Source organism: Numenius arquata, chromosome 5 (genome assembly GCF_964106895.1).
Source record: "Numenius arquata chromosome 5, bNumArq3.hap1.1, whole genome shotgun sequence".
Lineage (NCBI taxonomy): Eukaryota > Metazoa > Chordata > Aves > Charadriiformes > Scolopacidae > Numenius > Numenius arquata.
In genome coordinates, this window is record NC_133580.1 from 38104524 (window position 1) to 38130635 (window position 26112).

Sequence of the window (26112 nt, forward strand, 5' to 3'; positions counted from 1 at the left end):
TGCAAAATAGATTTCTATTAAATGATTTTTTCATTGAGACTTGTTTTTCTTAAACCTTGCCTTACGTGACTTCTTTTTGAGGAGTGTGGCCTTATTCAGGACAGTGTTCTTCGTAGATACTCTTTTAGAACGAACCAAAATGGAATTAATGTGTGAAATATTCTGTTTACTACTGAGAATATACAGCAATTTGTGTTTGTACTAGTCCACTTAGAACCAAAGTAAAAACCAATAGGCACATCTTTCTCAATTGTTCAGTCTCAGTGTTCAACTTTAGCTACATCTCATTTAACAAAGTACACAGTGTAAGTCTTTCAAACTACCGTTTTTTCCTCACTTGTCCCTGCTGGATGTTTTTTAGGTGTTTTGATGTAACTTCTGAAGCAAATACTCCTTGGTTGAAAGTAATCTATTCTATTGTAATTTATTCTTGCTTCCAAAAATTTTGCCTTCCGCCATTCAGATTTTTCTCTTGCATTTCCATAGATGTGTGTTGTGTCTCAGCTTTTTTGGAAAAGATCCAAAATTTGTTCATTAATTCCATAGTTCTTAGTGAAATGCTTATTTATGCTCTGACCATACTCATTGCTAAGCTCTATGTTGCAATTTCTGTTGCAGACTTTACTACCAAAGTTGTGTTCTATGTTGATATGATTTGTTATGCTCTCCCAAATTTCTGATTCTTGACAGACAAATGTCTCCCAGCTCAGGTGTGGTCTTGCTTCTTCGCTGGTTGAATCTAGTGAACTAGCCCAAATAGTCTGTACCTTCCAACGTAAAGCTTAGGAGTTATGACCAAGTTGTTTTGCTTGATCATTCTTGACTCTTTCCTGTGTCTGTTAAATATAGAAAGGAAATAAAAGTTCTAGGAGGTTAAATGTGTATCTCATTTGTACATAAGTAAAACTGTATTAAACTAAAGTCCTTGAATTTGGAAACCCTAGGAAATCCAGTGATGTAATGTGTTTGGGGAATGTGATACAAGATAGGCTTGGGCATTATTTCACCTAACAAAATACAGCTCTGCACTTAGTTTAATTCCCTTCAGAGTAGTTGTGGCCTTGACTATTAACTTAGTTTCCTTATAATTCTGTTTCTAGCAGTAATTCTTCATATGTGTAACTTGGTTATCCCATCACCTCTTGGGATCACAGATTAACTTCAAGTGCCTTACTATAACAGTAAATAATTCCTGCTTTCCATAGAGATACTGTATGACTTTGCCACACATCTGCTTTACAAATGGCTTCTCCTTTGTCTCAGTCAAGGGAAACCCCAATGTGCATCTTGGGAGGCTCACTGCCAAGTTGGGCTCAAATCTCTGGCAGAGGTGGTGTCACAGATAAGTGGAATGCGGTAGCAGCCTCAGTTGTCACAGCCATCGGCTGGGTGAAGGTGCCTACAGCCTTGTAAGAAGAGCACATTTTCTGCTCACTGTGTTAATGCAGATCTGTTCAGAATTTCACTTGTAAGAGAAAAGAAGTAGTAAGTCTTTCTGAGACAGTCAGCTCCATTCTGTAGATGTGTAAATAATGAGAAACACATTTTAATAGTTTTACATATTTCTCATTAGGAATTCCCAGTTTCCTAGTCAGCTTTAAAAAAGAGGCTGAAAACCACCACCTCCTTACCTCCTCCCCAAATAGACCCCCAAAATAAAATTTTTGGAAAACATAACATGGATGATCTGGAATGGGATGGCTGGTAGACAAAGCCGGAAGATCACTAACTAGATATTTTCATGCAGAACTAGTGATACTCCCATTAACTGACTTCAATGCAGCGGGCTAAATGGCTTCTTTTAATTTAATGAGATTCACCAAACCTAAAAAGAGATAAGAGTTCTTTTACTTGAGAAACAATTAGTTATGCTCTTGATTTGCTAACTTGAATATTCATCTTAGTAGGAGTTGAGACTTGTCCAACTGTTCTTGCTGAGTCCTGATAAACTTCTAAAGAGTGTGTTGTTTTTTCAGTTTGTTGTGCAAACTTATATTGGGAGGGGTGATTGTGAAAGAATTGTATGTAATTATATGTCCCTTGAAGCTGAAAATGGGTGTATGCTGTGTTGTCTTGAATATACTTAATTCTTTATAATTTAAATTTTTTTTTCCCAGTGTACACGTCAGATCATCTCTGAAAAATTGGGTCGTGGCTCAAGAACAGTAGATCTGGAACTAGAAGCTCAGATAGATATATTGAGAGATAACAAAAAAAAATATGAAAATATCTTGAAACTGGCACAGACGCTGTCCACACAACTCTTCCAGATGGTACATACCCAAAGGCAACTTGGAGATGCATTTGCTGACCTGAGTTTGAAATCGTTGGAACTTCATGTAAGACGTTTATAGTGTTAAAGAATAAAATGGCAGAGATGAAGATAAGCCTAATTGACTCACACAGTGTATATAGTAGTTAGCAGCTATTTTTCTAAACATTGTAGTTAACAATATATTACATGTACTTTGTGTTGTAATTCACTTAAAACTATAGGAAGTTATTGAAATTACTGCAGTTCTTATTGTTTCTTAAATGTTTGCTTTTAGTTAATGGTTGGACTAAAGAACTGACAACTTTCCTTTGTATGAAAAATGTGTTTTACTATTCATTTTGCTTCTAATCAAATGTCATCAAAGTGTTCCAGAGTGTTACGTCGTTTCAATTACAGGATGTCTTTGGGGAATATGCCTTGGAGTAAGTAGAATAGGGCATGTTACTTCACTTATGCACATTGAATGTGAGTAAATTATTTTTCTGTAAGATATTCAAGCATTGAGATTTCATCTCCAAGTCCTTATTTAATCAGAATTTTTCTACTGATAGGACTGATCTGTATTCTTATGTCGCTTGGAGTTTCTGAGCAAGAGAGACAATCTTTAGGTATCTGCATTTGGGTTGTTAATGATTCCTTGGTTTAGGAGTTTATGTGACACTGGCACTTTTTGTTGCTGATAATAAATCTATCTGCAGTAGAGAGAAGGTAGATGTTGCATACAAAACACAGTAGCTGGCTTGTTTCTAAATTGATTGTTCTGTGCTTCCAAAGTTAAAGGAATTTGATACTGCTACTGTTCCTTTGGAAAACCAGTATGAAGGGGCTTAATGATTCCCTAAAACGTAACTGCTGAAACAGCCCAAATTACCTTTGTGAGTATTAAACTTAAAACCTCTGGCTGGTTATTTTCCCCTTTTCATGATTTTCTCTTCCCATTGAGTTTTAAGGGAGGAGGTGGAGTTCATGCTTACGCAGAGGAGCCCTAACTGATAGCTAGGTGAAAACCTTGGGACTCCTGCACCTGGAGTACAGGAATTTTTAGTATTAGAGCATGACAGATGAAAATCTGTGAAAGTAGAACACTTCTAGCAGCTAAGAAATTAAGTAATCTGCTGAAAGAAGTTGGTTTTGATAATGAGTTTACTTTGATACAAATATAGGCATGTGGTTTGTGTCAGAACTTAGTGATGGGTATGAAGTATGTGCTGAAGCTGGATGCTTCTTCTGAAACTTGGATTAAATCTGGCATCATGCTCTTGTTTAATGAATGTTGGAGGGTTTTTTTCCATTAATAGCTTCTAACTTCTAATGGGAATACTGTTCTTCCAGGTTCTTCCAGCATCTGGTACTGGTCTTGGGATTTGTTTCAGTCATTCATCTCTTGTGTAGATTATTGAATGGGGCTGTTGATGCAAATCAAATAAAGGTTTCTGCTGCTTGTAATAAAAGTTATCTAACCTTTGCCTCTTGGAGACTTGCCTGATATTTGTCTCTTTCCTCTTTGTGTTTCCCCTTTATTTAATCTGTACTGTATTACCGTCTGTAGCCTGGCCTATTCTTGGATGTTTGGATAGCATTGTTGCCTTTAAAACTTGTGCAAGACTGAAAGTAAAATTCCTGGACAGTTAGTCTTTAATGTTTAACGTGATAGCAGTATGTAAGTTTAAAAAACCCAAACCCAACATCACTTCTGAAGGTAATATTTCTTACTTTATACATGTTAACAAAATGAGATCGTTAAGCAATACCTCTGCAGATACCACATTATGTGAATGTTTTGCTGTTTCTCTTTTGGATACAAAGATAACTCCTGTTTCCAGGCTCATGTGCCTCTAATTATATAGACAGATGAGTTCCAATTTTAATTGACCTGTGCATAGAGTATGAACTGAGTGTAAACCCTTGATAGAGGAAGGATTTCCTGTCTGTTTCGTAAGAGAGATCCGCAGAGGTCATGGATGAAACTCTAAAGTCTTTATAGGAAACTGCACAAACCAGTAGAAGGACAGTTCGGGTGACAGAACCGACAGAAACTAGCCTGTTTCTTAGTACTGCAGGCCACTGCAGTCCCATCCTCCTTACCCTCCTCCTTTGAACTGCTCGTGTTGCTCAGTGATGGTCTGGGTCAGAGGACCAGCTGGAAAACTAATTGCAGTCTTGCCTGCAGGAGGGAAAAGAGATGGGACTAAACACAGCTAAAAGGGGCAGTCCTGCTGTTGTCTCTGCTTCTATGCTCCTCTTTCGTCCCTCTGCTAGTGCTTGTGTTACTGTGTAGCTGGTAATGTTAGAGCAAAACTAGCTGAAAAAGATTTAATTTTTTTACTTCAGCAAGTTCTATAGTGATTTGGCTGGCTACATTTGCCATGCAAGGAGCTGGGCAAAGCAAAGGTGACATCTTTAGTGGTGTTTAGAGTGTTTAGCTCATGAAAACTTGCCCAAAGTTCTCTTCCTTTTTTTCTTCTCCCTCAAATTGCTCACTTCCACTGCACCTCCTTTTCTAGAGGCTTCTTCCCTTACTGTTGCCTGTTGCCCTTACCCTCATGAAGTAGTTAATGTTGATGCGAAATATCATTTGGCTTTGGTGTTCGTGTTCTAGACAGATGAAGGGAAACTGGGAGAATACAGCACTTCTGAGTCAGTTGTTGGCAGTGCGCAAACCTAAAAAAAACCAAGTTCCAAATATGAACCTAGTGTTTTACAGCCATTAAAACCGGAGATTGTACTCTTTTGTGAGAACTCCCATCTGCAGAACATGAAGATGCCATATGGATGACATAAATATAATAATTGGACTTGTTTGGCATCCATGCGTTAGGAAAATCTTTGCAGCCTTGGTCAGGGCTTACACTGCTATTAACAAATACATGAACAAACATATATCCAAATGTGACTGAAATGCCTTGGAAATAATTTTGCCCTTGTCCCTTTAGAATTTATGGGTGAGCTACATTATCATTTTTATTTGCTATTCATTATGGTGTTCTGCTCTTTAATTATTTACAACCTATTAAACTGTGATAGATGCTGGAGTTTTTCTGCAGTGCTCTTATCCAGAATGTAAGAATAAAACTTAATAGCTAATTAATACTGTATGCCCTTGTGAATTTAGTTATATTACTGTATTTAATGTAGTGGTGTCTGTTGGTATTGAAGCATTACCTAGACAACCACATGAGAGATGGTGGATTAACACCCTGCTGAATGACAATGGAAAGATTACATTAGCACTTTCTTTTAACTAACACTAAAGACTTCCAAGTGCAGAAAAAATCATATTATAAAGTAGAATTTAACATGTGTGGTAACAATTGTAAACTATGTTTTAATGATGTTAGGTTTCATAAACACTGTGAGCCGAATATTGTATTGAAATTGTATCTGTTTAATCATAACCATACCCAAACAGAAGTGACAGAACTTCAACATCTGTGTGTTTGTATTTTTTTTTATAGTTGCTGATGAATGTTATGATTTTAAATGATCTACAGTTTTGTTTTCTCTGCTTTGTCTTTATAGGAGGAGTTTGGCTACAACGCAGAGACGCAGAAACTTCTAGCTAAAAATGGAGAAACTCTTCTTGGGGCTATTAACTTCTTTATTGCCAGTGTAAATACACTGGTGAATAAAACAATTGAGGATACACTATTGACTGTGAAGCAGTATGAAAGTGCCAGGTAGCTATTCTGTGTCCAGCTATTTTCATTATAAACTGATGTTCAGGAAACAGACTTTGTACAAGACTTTTGTACTTTAGTCCTTGTATTTGAGTGACTAACCTGTCAGATAGAAACCTTATAACGCAACTCTTATATAATTAAGATTTACAGTTAACTGCCTCATTGCACATATCTTCAAATGTTTTGTAAAAGTGCTCTTGTAGACTTAGTCTTACTTGTTAGTTCTGTGTCTAAGAGTAATTATAGCTATTTTTTCCTGTCTGCTAGGTTAAGATGGCTTTCTAAGCAGTGTGACAGTTCAAGATTAACCCCTTTATTTAGCTACATTGTAATCGGTGAAATCATTTATTTGACTGAAGAACACTTAATACTGGGCTTCTGTTGGTACACACTATGTGTAATTCACACTTCAATTTTTATGCAGAAGCTGTAGGCTTGGTCAGAAAGGGGAAAAAAAAAATAAATTTCTTTGTGAGTGAATAATATCTAGCCGTAGATAATGGGTTTCCTGCCCTGGAGAAGATTGCTTTCAGATACGGCATAGTACTCTAAAGCCAGGTTCCCTTCTCCTGCCGGGGTTTGGACTTGTGGTCCTTTCTGATGCTTGGTTACATTCTGACTTTCTTTCACTTAGTAGGATAAAGTGTGTTGCTTTTAATTTGCCAAAGGATGTAGTTTATGCATGTTATGTTTCATGGTATTTTTTTTTTGATCAAAAATTGCAAACTGCTTGAGTTTTGAAGTTCTTCCTCCCCTTCCTTTTTTTTTTCATTGTTCTGTTCTGATGCTTAACCTATAAGCAAAATAGTAAGTTATTGTTTTTAATATTTAGGTAGACTTTCAAAAGGCACGAAAGGGAGAATTAATCTGAATTAATCTGAAGTATTGCTTTATTTCTTACATGAAAGTATTAAAAAAAAAAAGTTTAGATGTTTTCCAGGTATCGCCTTGAAAACTTGTACAAAGTAAATCTGCTAAGATTGTTCTTGCCAGTCATTTTCCGTGTATGACTCTTTCATCCTAAAATACCTTCATTACTTTCCCTTTTTGTTCTTTAAAGACATCAAGTATTTTGCCATTTCAATAAGGCAAATTACAAAGATTCTGCACTTACATAGCCAGTCTATCATTTTGCAATGTGAAAGTAGATCGCATTATTTTCTGTGCCTTTTCTTCCCTGTCCCTAGTTGCACTTAAGCATCCATCTGTTCCCCTCTTCTGTCAACTCTGAATTGGTTTGATTCCTCTTTGGAATTAAGTCATAAGTTATTTAGATAAAGCCTGAGTTGTAGTGGCAATGAGGATCAGGAAAGCCCTGTGAATATTATAATTCCTTTTACTTCTGAAAATGTTATATTTTATTTTGGAGTACTTACACCACCAACTGAAGTTATGTTTATAACCAGTTTTTAATCCAGACTTTTTTTTTCTCCCTGATTTTAGAAATGCCTGAGACAGTATATTCGAAAAGCCAGGAATAGGTTGGTTTGTTCTGTTAAAATTGGCATCTATCACATGCTGATACGCTGGGTCCCATTATTTGAAAACTGCAAAGAGGTGTGGAAGGAAGAGTGAGGCTTTGGGCAGGTCTGCCCATGACCCTGGTGTGACTTCTGGCTATTGTCTTTTGCTGTACCTGGTCAAGTGCACATCTTGTGTCAGAGGAGGAAGAAAAAAGTTAGAGGGTGTTACAACATTTCTCATCCACTTGCAATAATGTTTTTAGATATAAAAATAGTTTATCTGGCAAGGATCCAGTGTTCAGTAGACTTGTAGGTAACACTGGAAAGCAGAAGATTAATTTAGTGATACAATCTTTAAAGTATTAACATTCCATAGGTGCTTTTCCCACTTATAAATGTTACGTGCTGACGAATAAAAAGCTTAACTTAAACTTTCTTGAAAAAAAACCCCACCATCCAACAATGTTTTTGAAGACAAAACTGAATATTCAAACTTCTGTATTAAAAATAATTTAAAGACATTTTGATTTATTTCATTAAAATGAGTAAGAAGGTATGACTGGATCATCTCTATTCATGTAGTAAAAGGGTACAGTCTACTATGGAAGGATATCAAGGAGGTTTATAAATTTTTAAATAGTGGTATATGAAGACTAGCTGGTTCAATTAAAATGTCAGGTATATACAGGCAAGAGCCTATACCATAGTATAAATTCTGTTTTTGCTAGCAGTATCCATAAGAGATAATTTGGAGAGAACAAGAGTAAATTAGAAAATGCTTTTTATCTGTCTTATTTAGATATGGGATATGTATCTTTGATGCAGAGTTAGCTTAAACACTTATCCAGCTGTTAGTCTTAACCTTCTGTCTTTCTCTTCTCTTTTTTCTCCTTCAGTGGTGGTGTTGATCCATAGAGTTTGACTTCCCTAGGAAAATAAGATAGGCCCTCAGCAGACTATAAATAATGCATCATCTTTTTTGCAGGCTAGTTATCTATAGGACAGACAAGTTGTTGCAAAACTACTTGTGGAAGAACTATAAAACTGTTCCAATTAATGCATACAGGGAAGCCTAGAGCATGCAGAAAAAGCCATGGGACGGAGTTTGGTAGAAGTGAGCCATTGCTCAAACATCTCCTTAAAGGGGATGTTCTGCTCTTGGTGCTTCTCTTGCATTGGACACAAGCTCTTCACTGAACTGATTCAAAAGTAGAAGAATAACCTGAAAAAAAATTTACTAATTTTATCTGGATTAATAAGCTGAGATGTTCCAGGAAAGGCTCTGACTACTGAAGCCAACACAAAACAGGGTTGGGAGCGTGTGGCTGAGTCAGGAACAGACGAGGGGAGGATACTTGTTGAGGCAGCTTTATACAGTGTACCTAAGGGTGGTTTTGCTTGATGAATAAGGGGGGGGGGGGGGGGGGACAATTTGCCTGGGTTTTTTATTTTTTTCTATACTTGACTATTCTGTTCATCTACTTGGCCCTATATGTAAGGTCTGTTTTGAGACACTTTGCCTTTAGATTGTATTTTTTTCCTCCTCTTTCTTCTCAGGATTGAATACGATGCTTATCGAACAGACTTAGAAGAGCTGAATCTTGGCCCTCGTGATGCAAATACTCTGCCAAAGATTGAGCAATCACAACAACTGTTTCAAGTGCATAAAGAGAAATACGACAAAATGCGTAATGATGTATCTATCAAATTGAAATTTTTGGAAGAAAATAAGGTAAGCTACAACTTCTAATGTTATGTTTAGAAGTTTTGTCCTGTAAATTTCTGCTTTGCTATAAATACTTTAGTTGTTATATCTTAAAATACATGTTAATTTAGAAGTAGAGTGAGCAAAGAAGCTGAATTTTTTGATTTCTTGCTCTGTCACTGGAGGACAGACTTCTAGAGCAGGCAGCCTTAAAAGTTCCTAATCAAGCTGTTCCAGCTACAAATGGCAAATGCTATGGCAGTAAGTTTCTTGTTGAAATGGGAAGTTTCAAGTTTGGAAAAGCATTACTTTTGCAGTTTATTACATTTAGTGGTTAAATGAATCATATAACTACTGATTTAAGATTCAAAGTAAAACTAATGTTTGAAAACACTGTCATGGAGGATATGCATAAAGAAAGTGAGAGAACTGTGAAGAGGCTTCTTCAAAATTAAGCTTTTTTTGAGCTAATAACTTGAATTGAGAAATACAATTCTCTATAATTAATGCCCTTACAGTTTCTTAATTCCAAACAGGGCTCTTGAACTGTTGGTTTCAAGGTTTTTTTTTCCTCATACATGTTTATTCCAACTGTACAATTTCATCTATACCCTCTTAATGATGGGATTCTTACCCCTCTTTATTCTGTCTACCGTGTGAAAATAGGATTGCTATACAGAACACTCTTAAACTGTGGGGTTTTTGGTAAACAAGTAATTCTACATTGTTTATAATTAGATGTAAAAATGATGGTGCTTCAAGATCTGATTTTTTTTTTCATACTCATAGTAAATGAAGTGGTTATAACCACTATGACTATATTTCCTGTGTCTTCAGAGTGAAGAAGATAAGATGAAAATTTCCATAAAAGATAGTAGTTTGTTAGTTTGTCCATGTCCAGCAGTGGATTAACACTTTCAGTATAGGTTAACTCTTATTTTAAAAATCTGAATGTAGGTAACAACTGCCCATCAGAGAATACAGGAGTGGCCCCAAATGACAACATTAGCAAACCAGGCTCTTTGCAGGAAAGGAGGAAACTTTAAGGGAAAACCATGGGGACAAGCTGAACTGATTAAAACTGATTATTATTCTGAATTCCTGAATATATTATCACATATGCAGTTGCATCAGCTACTTAAAATAAAGATGGAAGACAGGAAAGGAACATGAACTGTGAACAGATGAGGAGAAAAAAGTGGAGAAAATAAACAAACCTTTTGGTTTCCAAAACAATATATGCTGAAAATGTAGATCCTGAGCGCTTTTACTTCACATAGGCATTTGCATTAGAACTAGGGGTCTGGAATCACATAGCCATTAAGAGCTAATGAACCAGATCATCAGATGATTAAAAACTGGTATTGCCCTGACTTTCATTTCTTATTCTTGCTGAATTTGTAGCCCATTAACTTTCAAATGGAAAAAATCCATATTGAAATGAATGTTCTTGAACAAGCTGAAGTCTAATCTAAATGCTGATAGTTATGCTTCAATTAGAAAATGCTCATAAGAACTGAGTTGTAAAACTATGCTAGATTGAAAACAGGTATACTGAAGGTGTCTCTCCCCCTGCTTTGCTTTTATTGTCTAGTAAGGAGTTTGCTACTAATACAATGTGCTTCTGTTGAAACTGTTTGATTCTTCCAGCTCATATCTGTACAGGAATTTTGATGCTTAAGTTCAAATTGGTTGAAAATAGCACTTACTCTGCTTTCTCTTGGTTTGCATTAACTATATAGCAGACTGATCAATTTATGTTTATACAGATAGGAAAGTTTCAGAGTGAAAGCATTTTATCTCCCTTGTGTACAAAAAAGTTTCCGTATTTTTTAAAATATTAAATTAGATAACTTACGGAACACAAATGAAATTGTCTTCCTAGTGACAGTCTTGAATTAGATCAAGCATCCTGTTAGGAGTCACAGCCTACAAATTTTGTTTCTGAAAGAGATTGTTTTTTCCTTCCTGCCTTTTCTTTTAGATTAATACAGAAGAGATTTTCACATGCTTAAGCCTTTTTATCACTGGTTGACATTTCTCAGTTTTGACACCAGAGATGTTCAAAATACTTACTGAAGGGTGTATGCAATTTTGTTCCCAAAAGCTGTAGAAAGGACTTCCTTTACAGTTAAATACTGGCTTAAATATAATTATTTACTGAGAGCTTTACTTGGGTAAGATTTACTTTGGTATTTTCTATTTATTGTATAGGATTCTCCGTAGTAAACAATGTGTAATCTTAAAATTTAATTTCAGGAGCACTTTTTTTTTCATCTTGCATCTGTGTCTGATCGTTTTTGTTCTTCTGTTGCCCAGAATACTTCTGGGGTGTAGTGGGAGGTAGTGGTTACCTGGGAGATGATGTTCTTACCAATCTGACATCTTTATTCCTTTTTGTGGTGTCAACCACTTATTTTTTTTCAATAATGTCAGCAGAGGGAAGCTCCTGTTAGACCTCATTCTTGTCCTGCAGCTAGTATTAAGAAATTGAAATGCACAATTGATTTGCCAGACAACTATATAACCATTATAAACATTACTTTTAATCTTTAGCTGTATACAAAGTGCGACTGCTCTTAAGTCAATTACTTTTTATATTTTAAAGGATTATTAACTCAATAAGTATAGGATCAGTAATTATAGGAATTACATTTTAATTTCAGTTAGATTTAATAATCTCAGATGTTCTACTTTTTCCAAAGGTACACGATAACAATTGCTGTGATCCATCATAATTTAAACATCTGTAAATAGAGTGTGTGCCTAATGTGAAGGAGAAGAAAGGAAAGAGGAAGAGCACAATGGGTACAGCTGTGAGTGTCTAACACAGCTGCTTTAGCTGTGGCAGTAGGGTGCTGTTTAGGAGGTGGCCTAAACTGAAGACCTTATATGATGTTGAACTCCCAAGTGGAAGGGTGATTTTGATACTGTTAAGCTGTTACAGTAGTCCAGGGGAGGGGATTATACTGGTTGTACTGATACTATCTCCTTAGTAACAGGAACTTGCCATTTTGTCTGTCTGTCCCCAGGACAACATTGGTGCCCATCTAATAGAATGGGAGATCAAAATGAAGATCAGATGGACAAAATACTAGTTTTACTTAATCTTTCACAAGGGGCCTTTTTGTAGTCTGTTTTGGAAAGCCTATGCTGTTACAGGCTTATTGCATACGAGGCAAATGAGGGTTAGTATTTGAGCAGCTATATCATGGCATGGCCTTGCCAGACTCATTTTACAGTATACTAGAACATGCAAATCTCTAATCATCAACTTTATTAATAGGTATTGTCATGATGCTGAATCCAGTTGTGGATTAATATTTGTTCTGAGTCTAATTAGAGAAGCCTTTTTAGGTAAGAAAATGGTATGGTAGCCATATAACTTTTTTTTTATTGTAGGTTGTGAACCTTTGGGCTTCATCTACATATATTGTTACAGGATGTAGTACAGTGTAGTCTCGAGCTTAGTTGCTGTCACTTCTGTGTTGAAAACAGAATTGTGTAATGAAACCTTGCCATAGCAAAGCAATTAAGCAATTTAGGGTTTAATTTTAGATTAGATAAAGCAGTTCATTGTTATCTCCCAATAAATACGTTGCCACAGTCTAAGCAATATTAAACATTTAAAACCAGTAAATTGTATATTTTTTCCTGACAAATTTATGTCAAAACAGAATCCTAGATGTTCTTTTGTAAATGTACCTCCAGTAGATCCACTCAGTTATGTTCCCACTGAAAAGTTTTGTCATGTATTTGGTTAAGTATGACATATGAGGAGAGCAGGGGAAACCAGGAAGTGATTCTAATTGTCCCTGCAAAGGAACTATAAAGCCAGTTTAACTGGCTGGGGGGCTTGGGTTGGTCTGTGTTGTTCCAAATGTCACCAAACAGCTGTAATCTAGCTGGCCCTACATTTAGGGGAAAAAAAGGCATCACATGGTTGCAGTCTTTTTGTGCCTTTTCTCCTGGGTTCAATTGTTAATATTTCAGTTAAAAGCCCCCAACGGTTCAGAAAGCTGAATTGCAGTAAAGCTGGGATTGCAAGTTTCTGGCTGTAAAACCAAGACATACAATATTTCTATTCACTTTCATTATAGTATTCGATTTTGAAGTTAGAACTGGTTTTCTTTTTTTTTTTTTAATGTTACTGCAAAGCTATATTGGTGCTACCCCCAGCTGGCAGAGTTCTGTAGAAGTTTGTGGCATTGTGTAATGAGTACAAGAATAGCTGCAATCAACTATTTGTAAGCTACAGTTTTTAATCTTTTTTTTTTTTTTATAAAGATGGTGGCCTGTTCCTGGCTTAAAAATTTCTGCCACTGAAAAAATTGTGAAAAGGTGTTGTCTTTTTGAGAAAGGAAAAACTGTTTTTCATGTATGCACTTGAGAAATGTCAAGTCTTTCTGTGTAAAGAAAGAAATTGAATGCACTTCTGTGAGTTGTACTTCAGGAGTTTGATGTTTAAATGCTTGCTTCTACAAATGAAAGCAATGTGCTGTCTAATGGAAACCCAGATGACATAACTGTTTAGATCAAATAACTTCAAATAATGATAGCTAGAAGAAAGGATTGTTATAGTTGTGAGGAGGTACAAACTGACAGAAACACTAGAATGGGTGTACTCTTTTGGGCCGTTGAGATGGCTGAAACAATCTGAATGAAGAGGATGTAAAGGCTGTACTTACTGTGCCACGGAAGATATGGTGTTCAGAGGGAGGTGGGGGAAGAAGACAGTATTTAAAAAGAAATTAAAAGTTAAGAGTGTCCAGAGGAAATGCGACAAACCCAGCCTACAGGATCTTATCTACATCTCACTTAAGTCTTCTGTTTAGGGCATGCCCGTTTTTTATGCTTATACACAAAGTTCAGTTTTTGAGACTTTCGTTTGCCAAGCCTATTATGGAGTGCTTACTCTGCTCGTAATTAGGAGCAAATAGCTGTATGTAGTTAATTAACAAGGAACAATGATTTTAAATGGTGCTCAACTGTAAAACATGATGGCTTTTTGACAGGCATGCTAGTCATACACAGGAACATTTATTTTAGCAGCATAGCATTAACATTCTTTGGTTGAAAGGTAACTCTTCAAATATGCCTTTACTGGAATAGGTGCTACTGCTTAGTGCTCAAGAGTTGGCCTTTAGCGCTGTGGTCTGACAGTCACCTCAAGGCTTTACTGCAAAAAAAAAAAAGTGGTCCCTTCATCCTCTCTCCCCCTTCTCCCACATTGCCTTCTCTGTGTGCTTACAAAAGTGTTTTTGCAGCTGTGCAGAGAATCAGATTGGGGAACTGATCCAGGTTAAAGCAAATATGTTGTTGTCTGGTTAGTTTTAATCTAGATCTGTTCCCTGATCCAACCGACTGCATAACTGCATGAATGTTTTGCCAACAGAGGGCTAAGGTGAAACTGTGTGGAAGTAGGAATCAATGGCTGGATACGGGAGTGGGCAAGGCTGAGGTTCTGGTTAGATGGGAAAACAGGTTAGATTTGCACTTGGCTTTAAGTGAATAGAATCATAGAATCATAGAATGGCTAGAGTTGGAAAGGACCTTAAAGATCATCTAGTTCCAACCCCCCTGCCATGGGCAGGGACACCTCTCACTAGAGCAGGTTGCTTAAAGCCCCATCCAGCCTGGCCTTGAACACTTCCAGGGATGGGGCATCCACAACTTCCCTGGGCAACCTGTTCCAGTGCCTCACCACCCTCACTGTAAAGAATTTCTTCCTTATATCTAATCTAAATCTCTTCTCTTCCAATTTAAAACCATTGCCCCTTGTCCTGTCACCACTCTTCCTGACAAAGAGTCCCTCTTCAGCTCTTCTGTAGGCTCCCTTCAGGTATTGATAGGCTGTTATAAGGTCTCCCCGGAGCCTTCTCTTCTCCAGGCTGAACAACCCCAGCTCTCTCAGTCTGTCTTCATAGGAGAGGTGCTCCATCCCTCTGATCATCCTCGTGGCCCTCCGCTGGACCCGTTCCAACAGGTCCATGTCCTTTCTGTGTTGAGGACTCCAAAGCTGGACACAGTACTCCAGGAGGGGTCTCACGAGCGCAGAGTAGAGGGGCAGAATCACCTCGCGAGACCTGCTGGCCACACTTCTCCTGATGCAGCCCAGGACACGGTTGGCTCTCTGGGCTGCCAGTGCACACTGCCTGCTCATGTTGAGCTTCTCATCCATAAGCACTCCCAAGTCCTTCTCCTCGGGGCTGCTCTCCAGCCATTCTCCACCTAACTTGTATTTGTGCCTGGGGTTGCCACATCCCAGGTGCAGGACCCTGCACTTGGCTTGGTTGAACTTCATGCAATTTGCACGAGCCCACCTCTCCAGCCTGTCTAGGTCCCTCTGGATGGCATCCCTTCCCTCCAGCGTGTCAACTGCACCACCGAGCTTGGTGTCATCAGCAAACTTGCTGAGGGTGCACTCTATCCCACTGTCCATGTCACCGACAAAGATGTTAAACAGTACTGGTCCCAGTACCGACCCCTGCGGAACACTACTCGTTACTGGAATACTTGTCATCCAGTTCTTAGCTGTGATTGCAGGTGTTTTTGCAGTGGACATCAGGTGATTTGAGATGTTACAGCTTTTTCTGTTGCCTTGACTGGCTGCTGCTTCATAGTAGAGCTCATAGCAGAGCTTCTTTGTCTAGAGTCAGTTTAAATGGTCCTTCCTAGAAATTTTAAGTTACCTGAATGAAGCTAGGGATAAGAAGATCCCACTAGCACTTTTGGGTTTCGTTTAGCAATCAGTTTCTGAAGGAGGAGAGCAGAAGTTGTAATACCTTGAACCTCTGTAACCAGTTTGATAACAATCATGAAATTTATACCACAATGAGGTAGCTCTGGCTTGGGGATAGAACCTCATACAATGAGGCAGCTCCGGTACTTCAAAAAACACCACCAAAACAAATCATACTTTTTCAATCCAAATCATCTGCCTCTACATTGTTAATTCCTGCTTCTGTGTGTGTGTACACACATTAAAGCCTAGGCCTGACTGAATTTATAAAATTATCGGAAGACTTCAGGGCAGTTCACAAAAGCTTTGTGTTAAAAGCTACCCTAAATAAGTATACCAAATTTGGCCTCCAATTGATGAACTTGGGCTGGGAGAGTGGATTAATTACCCTTGTTTTATTTGAGTTCCTATAAACAGTTAGAATAAAGGTCTTGTAGCATTTTAATAATGTGCTAGAACTAGCTTGGCCTGTGTGCAACCTTACATGTCAATGACGAAAGAATCTGCTCAAGAAGAAAACCTATACTTGCTCTGGACTTTTACAACTCTTGTTGTCATGATGTTTTCCACTTGTATAACTTAATATTTCTGGGATGAAAATACAGATTTTTAAAGATACAAAAAATGTGTATTTATATACTTCTATTCCCACACAAACTGAAAGAGGCCATCTTTCCTGACTCTGAAAAACTGAACTGTACATTTGTTGAACAAGTGTAGTTAGCTATATTCTACATCTCCTAAATGTTTAAGTGTCTGTACCTCATGAATTTAGTGATATCTTCTATTGTAAATGAAAAAAACATTGTCCCAAGATGTGATGTGCACTGCAGATTCCTTTCTCACCATACCCGCCTCTCTCATATTTCTTCTTGGGAGAGCTTTTTGGTGGAAGAACCTACCATTTTACACTATTAATGAGGCAAAAAGCCTATTATTTCATGCGTTAAGTTTAAATTAACCTGAATTATTAGGGGAGAAAACACAGGTGTACCAGTTTTCAAATTGTCAGAGCAACTTAGACCAAAATTTGGTCTAGTTATAAGAGGTTATAAGAGAGGTTATCACTTAAGTAGGTGAGTTTTCCGTATTTTTCTGATTCTTCTCCCCATCCCACTGGGGAAGGGAAGAAGTGAGCAAGCGGCTGCGTGGTGCTAGTTGCAGGCTGGGGTTAAACTGCGGCAGTAGGATACTAACATCTCTACAGTTGTCAGTTTATGGGCAAAACTTAATTACTGAAATGAGACTATTCAGTAGAAAAAATAAATTGTAGTATACTCAAAAAATTTCAACTTTTAGTGCTGAAACTTTTATATACACCTGTGTGCATGCGTGCACATGCACACATGCTCAGCCCTTTTGTTTCTCAAAGTATTTTATTTTAAATTTATATTATTACATTTCTGTGTAAGACACTAAACATTACACTCTTCTGGTGTAATAGCAAGTCTAATACAAGTTGTTTTTTTTTAATTTGAGATCCTTTCTTAGATGAAGGCAATAAAGTGTCTCTGTATTGAGTTGCATGCATTTCAGAAAAGCATGTTAGCCAAATAACCTGTTAAAACAGGCATGGCCAACTGGTAGGCATAGGCCAAACCTGGCCCGAGGACAGTTTTGCTTCCTAGCGTGGCAGGAGTAGACTTTCCCTTGTGGATTGTGCTGACAGATGGGGCGGTGATCCATAGTTTGAGTAGAGAAAGCTAAATCTGCCTACCACATCCTCCCTTTGGGCTCAGTCAGCCGTTCTGTTCCTCTGTTCTCTTCTGTGTTGGCTAAATGCTGTTGGGCTCAAGGTGTTGTAGGCTGAAAACAGGCACAGGGCCACCACCTTAGGGATTTGGGCTCTCACACAAGAGTAGGGTTGTGCTGGACTGGGTGTACACTCAAGAACAAAAAGTGCAAGTTTTAGCTGCAAGAGAAACTGGGCAGATACCTTTTCCAGAATACTGCTGTTCATCATTCACAACTTCAGGTTTGCTGGTGTGCTAGGATGAAAATGCTATATTTGTTTAACTGTGGCTTCATCAGTGCTGTAGCTTGTCATCATAGACTAGACTGGAAGAGAAAAACAGGGATGCTCTCCAGCTACTCTTGCGCTCTTCTCCCCAGGTTTTGATACTGCTATGGGCTGTGTGTTTCATGACTGCTTTGCTTAAATGTTATAGTCAAGATATTGACCAAGTGCTGGAAATAATACAGGAGGTGGGCAAGAAATATTGCTGGGAAAAGAACATCAGTTTCATTTGACTTGGGTATACCTGAGCTGGAAAACAGCAACTCTCTGCAAGTGGGGGCAGGGGCAGGGCTAATAAATGAACTGTATACTTAGATAATGCATAATGGGAACTGCTGGAAAGAGTACAGCAGAGAACTACAAAGATGATTAGGGGCCTAGAACATCTCTCTTATGAGGAAAGGCTGAGGGACTTGGGTCTTTTTAGCCTGAAGAGAAGACTGAGGGGGAATCTGATCAATGCGTATAAATACTTAAAGGGTGGGTGTCAAGAGGATGGGGCCAGTCTTTTATCAGTGGTGCCCAGTGACAGGACAAGAGGTAACGGGCACAAACTTGCACATAAGAAGTTCCATCTAAACATGAGGAGGAACTTCTTTACTTTGAGTGTGGCAGAGCACTGGAACAGGCTGCCCAGAGAGGTGGTGGAGTCTCCATCACTGGAGACATTCAAAATCTGCCTAGACACGTTCCTGTGCAGCCTGCTGTAGGTGGACCTGCTCTGGCGGGGGGTTGGACTAGATGATCTCCAGAGGTCCCTTCCAACCCGTATCATTCTGTGATTCTGTGACTTGCCATATACTGTCTCAGGGAAATCCATTTGGCCTGCAGGTAGGTATCTTAAATGGAGGTTTGGCATCTAATTTCAAGGAATCAACTACTTGTAACGAAGTGTTTGATATTGGATAACATTATGCTGTTTAGTGAATTGCTTTTGGTCCATGCCACTGAGTTGGTATTGACTGTTAAGCGTAATTTATGAAAACTCTAAATTGCTTTAATGTTAAAGAATTTTGCATTTGCATCTTGTACTTTTAAATTTTTATTAAAAAAAACCTGTATGAAGTCTGAGCATCTCGAATATACCTATTTTTTTTATACCTAGCCTGCGATGTTGTTAACATCTCCAGCCTCCCTTAACCTATCTCTATCCTTGCCTGCAGGTCAAGGTATTGCACAATCAGCTTGTTCTGTTCCACAATGCCATTGCGGCATACTTTGCTGGGAATCAAAAGCAGCTTGAACAGACACTTAAACAGTTCCACATCAAATTGAAAACTCCTGGAGCAGATGCCCCATCCTGGCTTGAAGAACAGTAATCAGATCAGAGAAGAGGACCCAATGTTAACCTGAAATCTTTGAATCAGATGATAATTAAAGGTTGGGGTTGAAGGACTTGTAGTGATTCTTGCACAGACAGCTTTAATTCCCCCCCCCTTTTGTAATACTGTAAAACTGAATTTGGTGGGAAAGTGGGTGACTTTAAAGTAACCAAACATAATTTCTGTCATTTTAAATATATAGAGCGCTCATTTTGTATGTGAAGGTTGGTGGTTATTTCTGTAACTGGGATGGGGGAGGGTGGGAGGGGAAAGAAAATTATTATAGATTTGCACTGACAAATGATGTTTGATTTCTGGTCATTTTGGTGGCTGGTCAAAATATTTCCAAGTGGAGGTTTACATGATTTGTACCAACATCTGGTATTTTATAGGCGAATATAGAAAACATCTTTAGTAATTTTCATATGACTTTTAAAAAGGAGAGAGTTAAAAGAATATTTTGCAGATTAATAATATAAGGCCTATATGCGATATCTGCATATAAGGCAACAGTAGCAGATGGATCATTGACTAGTGGAATAGCAGCAAATGGCTTTAAGAAGATGTACCTTTCTATCTTAGGTTCAAAAAAAAGAAAAAGTAAAACACTAAAGCGAGAATCACTGTCAGTCTGAGGCTTCTAAGCACACATTTTTGCTTTGCACCAAGTGGTTTGCTGAGTGAGGCCAACCATACAATGTACTAATTTCATTTAAAATTTTACTTTCTCTATGAAACAAATACCGTACTAGCCTTAAATCACAGGTATGTGCCTTTTTATAAGATAATATTTTCCACCAGTGTACATAGTCTAAGAACCCTTTCACACAATGGTTTGTCAGTTCCCAGCAAGGGGAAGGAGACTGTGTAAATGCTGTTCCGTTTTATGCTTAGAGCAAGTTAAAGCTTTAGTTAACCTTCATGGACAGGTATGGTTTGAGAGAAGAAAATCGGGCCAGTATGGTTTTTCTATTTAAATGAAAAGTGTACTTCGGTAATGAGAGTAACATGGAGGATGCTTTTTTTAATTTCTCCATCAATCGTGTAGTCCTTAAATGTAAAGTTCTATGTCAATTTTATCATAGGCATTTTAAATTCAATATATTGGAGTCCTCATTTGCACGTTATGTTGCTTTGTGTTCTATTAAGTAAAATGAAATACTTCAAATATGTTATTTACAACGGTGTGGATTGTATGATTTATGTACTGTATGTTCAAATGCCTTTCAGCTGACGTTCTTAAAGTTTTCAGTGCTTAACACAACTGTAATGTAACTGTAAATCAAACTTTTTAATCATTCCTCATTAAATTTGTGGTCTGGCAGAGCCGCCTTTATGTTTTTGTTCTGTCAGAATCTCTTGTAATAGTTCATTTATGTTCCCCAGAATGTATATCCTTTGTGAATTTTGTATTCATATTAAAGGTGTTTGCAGTCAAACTTCCTTGACTTGTGATGGTTAAGAGTAGAATCCAGCTTCTGCACTGAAAGCTTAGTCCTGTTTCTCCAGGTTGCCACCCCTGCCCAAGAATCTCCGGTAAAGCAGTACTAGGCGGTCACACTGCTGTTCTATTTCAGGATGATTTAATACTGTGCAAGTTCAACTTGAATGTAGACTCACAGTGAAACAAATCTTTCCGTATATGTAATTCTTAAAGTTTTAAAGGAAGTTTACATTTACAACTTTCAGGAAGCTGTGGACTTGCACTGTCCCTGAATCTTGGCATATGTGCGGTATGATGGTGCAAGAAAGAAGTTAGCTGTAGAACTACAATTGAGCTAGGAAATGAAGGTGGCAGCATTATAGCAGGGATGAAGAATGCAAACCTACTGACTACAGTTGAAATACCAGCTTTCAGACCACTATAGGAAAAGGATACATACAGAACATGTGCCATTGGTTTCTATCTCCGATTCATGCGTCTCCTTCTGAGGATAGTCCCTGCCCAGAAGGAACTCATCTGTCATAAACGGTAAGAGTGAACATGAATCTGAAATTGCCTTATGTAGGAATGGCCCCTGTGGCATTGTGTAACCCTCAGACTTTTGCAATACCTTAAAACAGCCAGAGTCTCTTCACCTGGAAGAAAAGGTTAGACAAAAGAGATTGCTTGCTAAAATCTGTGTATTGTTTCATACCAGGGAGAAGGAAGAATGACTTCCATTTTGCTCACAGAGGCAATTATTCTAATTGATAGCCTCAGTGAGGAGGGTTCTATGTTCAGCTGATCGATAGGATATTAAATGGATTGCCTTTTATAGTACTTTGACTTTGTTTCTTTGCCTCCATTCAAAATATATGCTTATGAAATAAGTCAAGCTCGCACCTTGTATTCAAAGTTAACTCTTCAGATCTAACCAAATTTAGAAACTTTTGCTTCTGGAGATCATACAAGGAAGACACTTCTGAGGTTTCTAATGGGAAGTAATTACAGTTGTCAGCTTTTCTGATACTAACAAAAAAGCTGTATAAATATCTTAAGATAGTAATGCTGACATTTATCTGTGTAGACAGTTGTCAGAGTGGGTTTCTTTTTGTTTGTTTGACAAGGGGGCCGTGCCCACCTAGTAGAGTCTTGTCCGTGAAAGATTTCATCTCTGTTACAAGTTACCACATTACTGCTTCTAGAGTTTTGTGAGGTTGCTCAGGAAGAAGAATTTAAAGCAGTTAATAGAGTTTCAGATATGCTGTTGTAGCTGCTCTACCAAACCAAGATCAGTGACCATCCTATAAGTTTCCTGCACTCCTGACTTGTTTGAAACTTGTAGCTCCTGTTACTTTCATTGTAAGAATTCTACAAACAGCTCTTCTCTAAAAATTCACTTTACAAAGCTTCATGCTTTGTAAAGCCCTTACATTCTATAACCAGAAATGTTCTTTGGATCTATAGTTACATTTGAAGAGAGGTCTGTGCAAGTAGAGTACAGGAATGCACCAGTATTGTTAAAGTAACAGCTTGATTTCAATCTTCTGTCAACTGGTTTTCCCAGCAACCTTATCTCTGTTCTGTCTCTGCTTCAAAAGATGATCAAAGTAATATAAAAGGAAAGTTAAATGTTCCCCTCAACTCTGTTTTGAACTGAACTGGGGGGCATGTTCAGTTTGTATTCTCTGCTTATCTGCTTTTGTTCCTTATTGTGGTGTTACAAGAATAATAAGGTATTATAATTACTTAGCATTCCTCATCTGCAATTATCTTTAGGCTTTTTTTTTTTCAGTCTGGCTATCTTTCCCATGCTGCATGTTTGATGTGGAGGTTGTACTAGTCACAGATTTATTTTTTTTTTTTATAATTAGTCATTAATCTTTTCATATTTTCTGATCGCCCTCACCCCAAACTTATCCAACCAGTGGCAGCTGAGTTGTGTCAAATTGAAAGCTGATTTTTTTTTTTTTTTTATGAGAAGGTCCAAAAGAGGAGCTGGACTGTTCGTTGGTTCATATTTCTTTGTTCTCCTTATTACTTGTCGTTGTTGACATCTTTGTGTTCTTTCAAGTGGTGTGGTGTTAAAGCTACTAGTGCATAGAAAGCACATTTCTGTGTCTGCAATGGTGGTCTCGTTCACCTCACTGCACCTATTCTCACCAAGGTCCTTTCTCTTAACTTTTGTCAGTCTTACATGGGAATCAAGTGGCTGAGTAGATGGGGTGTGTGACCGTGGCAATAGTCTGAAGTGAATTAAGGAAGGACCTTACCTTGTTGCGCAAGAATAGCAAGTAGGATGGCTTGTACCTGCCTTGGAGAAGGATGGCATAAATTGGTAGAGCAGCAGTGGAAAGGAAGTGTTGCTGTTTCATCAAAGTCCTTATACTGAAATGCAGAGACGTGTATGAACCTTGCAGAGCAACGGCCTTGGATATAAAAGCTCAGTCCATGGATTGCAAATCTTTCCTTTCCTACAGCTGGGAGTGCTGGCACAAAAGTATTACTTGTAAACTTTAGCTGCCTTTCAAAAAAAAAAAAATATTAGGAAGGGAACAGGAGCAGCAACAATTCTGTGCTGTCTGCTATTGGTAGTGTATTTCTGTTAAGTACTTATCTCAGCAAAATGTATGTTCAACTTTTTGTCTTTTTCATTGTGGGTGAGGAAAAACTTTGTTTTCGGAGCAAATATGCTCTGTCTCATCTCTTTGTGAGAACCCATTTTAAAGATAATAGCTGTTGGAGAAATGGAAATATTTTATATTCCAGGAGAAAGAGAAAAAGAGATCAAGAGTATCTTTGCAGTGTTCCCTTGCACCAGCGGTTGGTAAAACTTAGATGGGTACCAGTATGGCTGTATGATAACATTTCTTAATTAAGTGCAGAGATCAGATATGGACCAGAGTAAACCTGAAACTAATTTTTAGTTCAGGTTTGCCCTGTTATTACAGTTTATGCCAGCATAAATCCATCGGTTCAGTCAGGAACAGTTCAGCTATCAGCAATATGTTCCTAGTAAATGGTACTTAAGAAATGGTATGGTTTACTGTGCTAGTTAAAAAAAATAATTATACACCTTGCTACCTTTTAAAGAATACCGAAGGCTGTAAATTCAAGCACTTAAGAGATAAATAATGCTAAAAACTAGTGTTGCCTGTTCAGTCTTGATTTGCCTTTCTTACATATGTGTATGCATCATACTAGTTTTATGTGATAGTGGTAATTAATTGCAGGGTTTTGTTTCAAGAGGTTAACTACCACAGTGCTTAATTTTGAAACCAAATAGAACTTGGTTTTAATGTCTCTGAAGTATCACAATTAACTTTCTCTCCTGCCTTTGTCCGAACACTAGAAATGAGGGTTTGTGATGAAGATGATGACACTCTTTGTTTCAGGTGGCATAAATTTCTTTGTTCCCATTAGATCTGTTTGGTTGTTAAATTTGTGCTCAACCTGAAGCATGAGAAGCTCTTTGTGCTCTAAAGAAAAGCAGAGTTCACAAAAGACACTTTTTCTCTCATAAGAAAGTGTAAAAGCAGTAGTCATCTTGAAAACTGTCTCGAGCATTTCATTAACTAGAAATCTTAAAATATTAACAATATCATTTGTTTTTGTGGTATACCAACCCATCTAAATGCTATCTGTTCTAGGGAGGTGCATTTGTTGCTTATTATAGGTGGGGCTGCTCGATCTACCTATTATTAAAGTTGCTTAATACTTCCTACTGTAAAGACCTGTTTTCAGTTGTTTGTAACTCGGATGAATTTTAGCCATGTGAGCAAAATCTTTGCTTGCTGAGTGTTCACATTTTAAGCGGGGGGGGGGTGGGGGGTGGGGGGAGGGGGAAATCAGCTAAAAAATGTAAAATTAGTTTGCTAACATTGTGTTTTGGAAAAGTTCGGGGTGGGGGGGTGGTGGTGGAACCCACAGGGTGAGGAAAAGTTAAGAGTTTAACTTCACATCCGGACTAGGTCCTCTGCTGCCCTGTTAAGGTTTGGGGATTTTTTTTTAATACAATGCCATTATGCAAGTCCCTTGTTTGGCTTGCTCTTTCCGTCTTTTCGAGTGAACATTTGTGCTCATGACTGGCAGCAATGAAAACAAGTCTCTTTGGTTCCAACACAAGCAGCTACAGTCCAAGCGGCAACACGCTTCCTCGCTGACGACCTCAGGGGTGACCCGACACTCTCGAGGAATGTCCGTGCTGGCTCAAAGCTGACCGTGTCCTCCCGGGCTGCTGCGGACCCTGCCAAGTGGAGATGTTGTGTGGCGTGATACAAATTGCCATTTACTGCAACTGGACTGATTTCACTTGGTGAATTTTGAGCTTAAGTGACTAGGTTCTGACACTGCATTCCATAAATTTTCCTTTTGTTCTAATATTATTTATTTAATTTTTTTAAATCAAATGACTCAGGCTGTCTTGGCAGACCGGTAGGTCGGATCTCTGGCTGCAGAACTGTAAGATGGGATGGTGCAGCCTCAGCCACCACAGGCCTGGGCTTCAGGTCTGGGGCTGGGGGAGGCCACCTGGCCTCCCGCTCTTCCTCCAGTTCCTGCCTCCCAACTCTGGGCGGAGGCAGCAGGGTGCAGGTTAGGCACTCCACACCGAGATGAGACACGCTTTTGTCCTTCTGTTCCTGCCCTCCCACCCTCGGCAGGCCGTGCCAATGTGTTTTCACTCTCATGTGCTCAGCTCAAGCTCTGGTAGCTGATTGTGCAAGGCTGGAGGTGAGCGTTTTTCTCCCTCCCTCCTTTCTCAGGCAAGGAAGCATTTCTGATTCTGCCTCGGAATTGACCTCCTGTAAAAAAAAGTAGCGTTTGGGGTGTGTGGGCTGCGTTTGTTCCTTACAGCTGTGACTATTTGAGTGAAGTTCATTGCCTTTACTCTTTTTGGGAAAATGGTTTTATTTTTGAAATGTAATTGATTCTCTTTGCAAAGTATTTTAGGACAATGTATTTGTTGGCTGTATCATCTGTACCTTGGCGTTCAGGTGTCCGCAAGTCACATGAGCTGCCTCGTGGGACGTAACCCAGGGCTGCGATCACATCTTAAATTGGTCTGAAGATCCCTCACCCTGCCTGCGTTTGAGAATGACTCTCAGCCTTGCTGCTCACCCGTGGGGCTCTGAAGGCGAGTTTGCACCCCCATCTTGCCGACCTGCCCGGGGTGAGGAGGCGGTGGGGGAAGGGGACGGAAAAAGGGATGTGTGTCTGGGAGCGGAATGGAAAAAGGGATACATGCCTGGGAATGAGGGCAGAGGGTGAAAGGCTTCAGCGGTGGAAGGGAGCCCTGTTCCTTCTAACTGGGAGCGCCGCTGGTAGTGCTGCTGTCCTGTTCCTGTAGAAATACTGTTCCTGCGATTTCGGTGACAGCATGTGGTAAATGAGATATATATATTTATTTATTTATATACCCCTCAGTGGCTTGCTTAGACCGAGACACACCGCGGACGCCAATGCTCACCTCACAACCGGATGCTGC

General features: G+C 38.6%; 1 protein-coding gene across 6 annotated transcripts in view; it reads left to right on the forward strand.

Annotated features, from left to right (window-relative positions):
- Positions 1–20640, forward strand: part of ARFIP1 (ARF interacting protein 1) — a 46213-nt gene extending 25573 nt beyond the window's left edge. For all 6 annotated transcript variants that reach the window (XM_074147384.1, XM_074147382.1, XM_074147383.1 and 3 more), the window contains 4 exons: positions 2118–2339; positions 5795–5952; positions 8976–9150; positions 19046–20640. In XM_074147384.1, coding sequence (XP_074003485.1) covers positions 2118–2339; positions 5795–5952; positions 8976–9150; positions 19046–19201 — 711 coding nt within the window. In that variant the 3' untranslated portion in view covers positions 19202–20640. The remainder of the gene's footprint in view (positions 1–2117; positions 2340–5794; positions 5953–8975; positions 9151–19045) is intronic.
- Positions 20641–26112: the final 5472 nt, after the last annotated feature.